This window comes from Pteropus alecto, unplaced genomic scaffold (genome assembly GCF_000325575.1).
Source record: "Pteropus alecto unplaced genomic scaffold, ASM32557v1 scaffold8, whole genome shotgun sequence".
Classification (NCBI taxonomy): Eukaryota; Metazoa; Chordata; class Mammalia; order Chiroptera; family Pteropodidae; genus Pteropus; species Pteropus alecto.
In genome coordinates, this window is record NW_006494609.1 from 24,050,248 (window position 1) to 24,057,338 (window position 7,091).

General features: G+C 68.1%; 1 protein-coding gene across 1 annotated transcript in view; it reads left to right on the plus strand.

Moving 5' to 3' along the window:
* The window catches only part of ASPG (asparaginase), an 18,698-nt gene that overhangs the window by 2,478 nt on the left and 9,129 nt on the right, over positions 1-7,091 (plus strand). Inside the window, 4 exon segments of the mRNA XM_006925680.1 lie at positions 1,559-1,684; positions 3,320-3,403; positions 3,748-3,874; positions 7,045-7,088. Coding sequence (XP_006925742.1) covers positions 1,559-1,684; positions 3,320-3,403; positions 3,748-3,874; positions 7,045-7,088 — 381 coding nt within the window.

The window sequence follows — 7,091 nt, forward strand, 5'->3', positions numbered from 1 at the left end:
GGCGGGGCGGGGCCAACACTGCAGAAGCCCTCTGGGGTCAGTGGTGCAGTCTGCCTGCTGAGCCCTGGGAGCGCCAGGGAGCAGCAGCTTCGGGAAAGTGCCCGGCCCTCGCGGGGGTCATACCTCAGCAGCAGGGCTTCTTGCCCCCGTGTAAGTGAAGGGTGGGCAGTGACTGCCACCTCCTTCCCCTGGAAGACATTGCCGCAACAGCGTCCTGGCTCGTGTGTACAGTTGGTTTGTCCCAGTCAGTATCCTGGGCGGGGATGTGTGATATTTCCCCGCAGGTCAACAAGCCTCACCTGCTCGCCAGAGGCTCATCACACAGGCTCCCCTTCCCTGGCAGCCAGGGAGCGGGCCCCGGTCGCACACCTGTCTCCTTCTGCTCGAAGGAGGACAGCTTCCTGGGCTTTGTCCCCCTCACTGTGAGTGACTTGGACAGTGTGTGGCCCTGGGCCTGGCCCTTATGTCCCTGAATGGGGTCACCAGCTACAGTGGGCATGTATGCAGCCATGGTCTGGGCAGTCTCTCTGGTTTGTGGCCAGCAGGCCCCTCCGTGCAGTGCCTGAGCTTTCTGCTGAGTGTCACTGACTGTGGTCCTGGCTGCAGGGTCCAGCTATCATAGACTCACAGAGGGCCTTCAGAGCCAGGTGGCCCTGCCTGCGACTGGGCCCTGTGAGGCCAGCAGAGGGCACCCCAGCCCGCCCCGTGGCTCAGCTCTGTAATTCCCAGGCTAGCTTGGTTCGGTCTTTCCATGAGCCATGAAGGGGGTGCCCCTCAAGAAGGGCTAGGCCTCTGGGCTTCCACGGCTGTGCCCTTTGCAATCACACCGACGCCCAATCCTGGCTGTCCTCTAGGAGGTGGTGGCCGGAGAACATCCCTGTCTAGCCACCTGTTCTCCTGCAGAGCTGGCCCACTCGCCTGGGAGGGTTGTAGCCGGAAGGGCCCTTCCCCAGTTTGCCCGTCAGCATCCTGCCCGCTTGCCCAGGTCCAGTTCCAGGCAGCTTCCCAGGTCACTTGTCAGCTCCCAGCACGGCCCATGCCTCCTGCACATTGCTGTGTCCACGCCTGGCCCTCCCATTGGACATCGAGGCTCGTGACCTCATCCTCATGGCTCCTGCTGCCCTGGAGGCAGGGGTCACTCAACAAGGGGCTCTTTGGAGCGCTGAGCTGAGCTCTGGCTGGTCCCCAGTGTTCTCGGGCGCCTGATTGGGCATCGCTGGGGAGAGGCGCAACCCGGAAGTCTAGAGGGGGGACCTGCCTGCTCTTGGGGAATGTCCGGAGAGCCTCAGACCCTGTAGTCTCACACGCTAAGGGGCGTCGTGGGGAAGGGTCAGGAAGAGACCGCTCTGGGACAGGGGGAGCTTGGGGGCTGGGGCCCCGGGCAGCAGCTCGTTTCCAGAGAGAGCCTCCCGTGACCGGGGTTCCACAGCGCCCTGGCCCCTGCCCCTCCTGCCGCGGGGCCCTCCATGTTTCCTGGGCGGAGGCCACCGGGCACTGGGCCCCGGAAGGCCGGCAGTGGCGAGGGGCCGGCCTGCCTGAGGCGGCCTCCCACCCGCAGACACACGACGAGCAGTTTCACGGCTTCGTCGTCCTCCACGGCACTGACCCCATGGCTTTCGTGGCCTCCGCGCTCGCCTTTGTGCTGGAAAACCTGCAGAAAACCGCCATCCTCGCCGGCTCCCAGGTGACGTCCCAGGCTGCCCGGGCCGAGGCCCGTGGGTCAGACCTTCCTGAGGCCACGGGGCCCGTCGGTGCTGCGGGGCCCGGCTCAGCCTGCAGCCCCTGCCGCCGCTCCTGCTCTGCCTGTGCTGTCTGGCCGGCCGGCGCTGGTCAGCACCCTGGGCCTGCCGCGTGGCAGCCCTGCCCTCCGGGGTGGGGGGGTCCACGGCCCACTGTCAGCCATGCCCAGCTGCCGTGCCGAGCTGCCCTGCCTTTGTCCCTCCCATCATTCTTCCCACGATGGTTCCCACTGACGCCATCCTCGGGGACCTGGGCACTTCCCGCCCCCTCCTCTCGCCCTGACCCAGCACCACTCCAAAGCCAAAGCAGGTGGAATGTTCTAGAAAACCACTGGATTTGTGGAGGGCAGCAGGAGAAGTCTGGACCCCTGTCAGGGCCTGCATCAGAGGCCGACTTGGGGTCCCCATTGCCTATGCTGGCATGGCAAGGGCAGCTGCAGAAGCGTAAACCCCAGTGGCCATTGGGGCCAGCACCCCACATGTCCCTTGGGGTCCTTCCCCGGAGGCTGAGACTTTCTTTCGGAAGCCAGTGCTGTCCCTTTGAGAAGCTCCTGGGAAGTCCCGTTGCCAGGTCTGCAGGATGCTGACCTGTCTGCCTGCCCTGCTCCAGCTCCCTGGTCCCTGGTGGGTGTCGCAGTGGGCTGGCCCACACAGGGATGCCCAGAGCCTTACGCACACACCGTGAGCTGCTGAGCGCCTCCCCTTCGAGGCTCCTGAGAGGGACGGGGCCCAGGCTCACTCTGGCTCTTCCCAGATCCTCCCGAGACCTGAGACTGCATCCAGGCCTGTCTCGAGGGATGACAGGCAGGTTTATGAACACCGCGGCCTCAGGAAGGGTCACACACATGCTCTAGCCCTCACGTCAGACTTGAGGACACGTCCTTCTTCCTGTTACACCTGAGGGGAAACTGAGGCTTGGAGGCTCAGGGCGGCTCACCCATGGCCACACACCTTAGAAGGAGCAGAGCTGGGGAGGGACCCAGGACTGTGGCCCGTCACTCCCCGCTGACCTCACCCCAGCCAGCCCCTCCTGCTGCCCTGGCCTCAGCACACCCACAGCAGCCCAGCCCACCTCCAGCCTCCTGGGTGGGGGTGGCAGGGGGCCGGCCACTGGTCCGAGTTGCCCTTGGGGCATCGGCCCCCACAGTGGACGCAGGAGTGGGCACGGCGCATGAGGTCTCTTCCACTGCAGCCCATTTTCCTGTCACACCCTGGCCACCCTCGCCTGGCCTGTGATTTGACCGGGCCAGTGAGGGAGTGAAGCCGAGGTGTCCTTGGGGCCAGGGAGCTGGGCTGGGCAGCGAGGTGGACCCCGGGTGGGAGGCCCATCGAATGTTCCTTCCAGTGTGGGAACTGGCTGGCCGCTGGCCACCAGCAGCAGGTTCCGGCGCCCGCGGGGGAGCAGAGGGCATTGCGCACGGGGCAGCTGGTGCTGTCTGCAGGAGCCGTCGTCCGAGTGGCCAGTTCCTATAGACCCCCGCCTCCCACTAGCCTGGGCCCGCCCGGCCCTTCCTTCTCGCAGACCCGGTGGAGGCCCCTGGATGGCCCTTAGAGACTCCCCCGACCCCCCCCACCACCAGGTGCCCATCCACGCCCTCTGGAGTGACGGCCGCGAGAACCTGCTGGGGGCCCTGCTCATGGCCGGCCAGTACGTGATCCCCGAGGTAGCCCTCCTCCCCGTGTGGTGGGCGGGGCCGGTGCCTGGGTCTGGGGTCCAGCGCTGGGTGCCTGCCTGTGTGCTCCCGGGGCCCGTGGGTGTGGCCTCAGGTGGGACACGCAGGTGGGGGGCTGAATAGGGGTTTAAAGACCCATCCTTTACCTCGCAAGCGAAATCCACAATCATGTAGAAAAAGTCTCCCCTCCCTTCACGCCCGGAGATGGCACGTCAGTGTGTGGCATGTTTCCTGCCAGGTCGTGTGGGTTTGTGTTGTGCGTGCGTGTGTGAGTTTTCATGAAGCAGATGTGGGGGGCAGGGGTCCCTCACGCCGACGCCATCCCTGCCCCCCAGGTCTGCCTGTTCTTCCAGAACCAGCTGTTCCGGGGCACCCGGGTCACCAAGGTGGACACGCGCAGGTTCGCGGCCTTCCGTTCTCCCAACCTGCCGCCCCTGGCCGTGGTGGGCGCCGACGTGATCAGTAAGCTGCGTGGGCCGGGCCCGCATGGGGGCACCCGCGGGTCCCGCAGGAGTGTGGTGCCCGGGAGGCTGCACAGGGCCGAGGTGGCCCGTACACTGGACAGCACGGCTCTTGGGTCCGCCCTGGGCCAGGAGAGGCCAGTGGCTGCTGGAAGGGGGGCACCCAGACCACGAGGTGGGAGGCCCCTGCAGGTAACCCCAGCTCGGGGCCAGGGGTCGACCGGAGGAGCCGGTGTGAGACAGCTGCCCCTTGTCTGTCCCCTCTGGCCATGTGGCCCCGAGCTCAGGAGCCCCTCTCGGTGACTGTCTATGGGCTGGGCCACGCTGCTGGATCCCGGGGATGTGGCTCCTGCAGTGCGACCTAGTCCCTGGGACCTTCCGGGGAGTCTCTCTGTCCCCTGGGCCTGGCGGGCAGCCCAGCCCCTTGCGACTTCAGCAGGTCACGTGTCTTGAGACCCCCAGGGAGCACCACCCCCGGGCCCCGGGTATGGGAGCTACCTCAGACCTTGTCCTCAGCACGGCTGCTGGGCCCTGAGCTCAGGCCACCCTAATGGCCCATGGCGAGTCCCTCCCCGGCCCGCGTCTCTGCGCCCTGGACGCCGGCTTCCCGTGGTGTCTCCAGCCTCTCCTGGCTTTTCCCCAGGCCCCGCCCCACTCCTGGTCTGAGGCGGGCATGGCCGGCCCCTATGACTCCCACCTAGCTCCCTGGAGGTCCCTCCGTGGGACAGGAAGGAGTGTCTGTGCTTTCCTGTGACACGTGGGTTCTCTGCAGTGGCCTTGCCATCTGTCCCTGCCCTGGCCATGTAAAGGGCAGCCCCACGCCTGGCTTGCGTCTGTCCCTGAATCACCTGTCTCCACCCTCCAGCAGTGGGACTCTGTCGTGGGGGCCCAGGCCTGGCAGAGCCGGCCTTCCCGAGGGGAAGTGTGGGGCCCTGAAGCCTTGCTCAGGACGGGGCCGCTTCTGAGGGACCCACAGGCCCCCATGGTTCTTCTGTTTAGACCACCTGACCACCGCGTCCAGCCCTTGGGATGGCAGAGGTGGCCCTTCCGCACGTGGGTTTGTGCCTGGGTTACGGCGGGGCCTGTGGGGTCTGCAGGGGGCGGTCCGTCAGGCTGGAATGGGCCCCCGGGGTCTGAGTGCAGCAGGTGGAGGGTCTGGGTTCGTTCCTGGCGGGGGTGGGGGCTGGCCCTGTGGCCCCGAAAGCCCCCAGAGCCTTCCCTTCCCACGTCAGGACACCTAGCTGTGGGATAGGGTGCGATGACGGGCTGGTGACAGTGGCCCTGCTGGCTGCCCGGTTCCCCTGCCAGGCACTTGCGGGGCCGAGGCGGTCAGGGCAGGAGCAGACCCGGGGGTGGGAGACCAAGATGGAGGGGGGAAGGGCCACCCAAGGGTGTGGCCCAGCCCTGATCCCTGAGTCCCTCGCTGGTGGCCGGACCCTGCGCCCCTCCCCTACCCCGCTCCAGAGCACCCTGCGGGGCGTGAGTCCTGGGGTGCATCATTGCACCTCACGGGCGTGCAGGTGCCAGGGCTTTTGGGGGCCGGGCGGGGGCCCACTTCCTCACCGAGGGCCAGAGCAGCCACCCCGTGTGGTGCTGGCAGACAGCCTGTTCCCTGCCCCAGCACGTGGTGGCGCTCGGCCTCTCCTGCCTGGCATGGCCACCCCAAGCCAGCTGAGGGAGGAGGAGCGGGCGGCCTCTCCCCCACGGGGGCCGAGTCACGCCTTATCTGGGGATCGAGAGTGGAGCTTCTGGGGACACAGCCCGCAGGCGGGTGCCGGGGTGTTCACGGGATCCCAGGGCCTCTGCCTGAGCCGTGACAAGCCCAGGCAGGCCCCAGGCCCTGGGTGCTGCTTGGTCCAGGCCCAGCAGCTTGGTGGGCGCAGGGCTGAGTCTGGCCAGAGGGAAGAGGCCTCCGAGGCCCCTGGGGCCCCCGTTCCCCTCTGGCCCAGGGCGTGGGGCGAGTGAGAAACTGCACCCCGCCCGCCCGCCCTGAGTCAGGCCCCGGCCGGTTTCGGCACCTGTGCTGGGAAACACCAGGCTCTGCCCAGGGTGTGGCCAGCGGGGCCCCGGGGAGGGGGCCGAGGGGCTACGGGGCGCCTGAGCCAGCAGGCTGCGAGCGAGGCCACCAGCCAGGACGCGGGGGGTCCACTCTCGGGGGCTCCGGCTACGTTTTCACGTCCCCCTGAGGGGCCGCTGCGGACGGGGGGCCTGGGGCTCAGGAGGCAGCCTGAGCCAGGCGGGGGCTGGCTCTGCCCTGCACACGTGGTCCACGCTGGGCCTCCAGGAGGCCATGGCCTTCCGTGTTGGTGCTGTTGTCCCTCCTCACCTTGGCCCCTGCAGTCGTGGGAGAGCCAGGCCCTGGCCTCCGGCAGCCCGGGCGGGAGACGTGGCCCTCTGTGTCCCCTCTGCAGCCATCACCCCTGGGCAGGGCAGTGCCCCCCCCCCCGCCACCATCTTATCCGCTCGCCCAGCTGGGGTACAGGGCCCTAAACGAAAGGCCGGGCCTGGCTGCTGACCGATGCCACGGCCTGGGGAGGGCGTCTCGGCCTCACCAGGTCCTCCTGGCCTTCCGCCCCTGGCCCGCCCCTACGTCTCTACTCCTCCAACCCCCCGTGTCTGGAATGTTCTTCAGCTTGTTATCACGCGTGAGTTGCTCTGGCAGATGCAGCAGGGGCGAATCAGATGGAGGCTTCCCCTAGCCTTTGTTCATTCACTCACTCACTCATTCGCTCATCCACTGGCTGGCTGGGCCGTGGGTGCAGCAGGTGGCCCGTAGGGGCCGGCGAGGCTGGCTGCTCTGAGGATGCCGCCTGAGCGTCTCCTGGGGTCTGGGGCAGCACCTTACTTGTGACCGCACGCCTGTGCCGCACGCCGCCCCCCCTGCCTCCTCCGCCTCTCCCCCAGCAGCAGCTACGCGGCCTGCAGGGTCAGGCGGGCCCCCCTCCTCGCGGGTCCTCCGCGCTGCCCGTGGAGCCCACGCGGGCCAGAGCACGAGTGAGCCCCAGGCTGGCCGGCCGTGTGGACGGAGCGGAGGCTGCGCCGGGGGCAGGGGTGGCCTGGAGAAGGCCCGGGGCTCTGAAAACGCCAGGGGAGGCCTGGGTGCGCACGAGGCCGGAGCAGCTGGCCCGGCTCCAGGCCGGCAGGTCCCACACGGCCCCTCTGCCCTCGCAGTCAACCGGGAGCTGGTGGGGAGGGCGCGAGGGCAGGGCCGGCTGGTG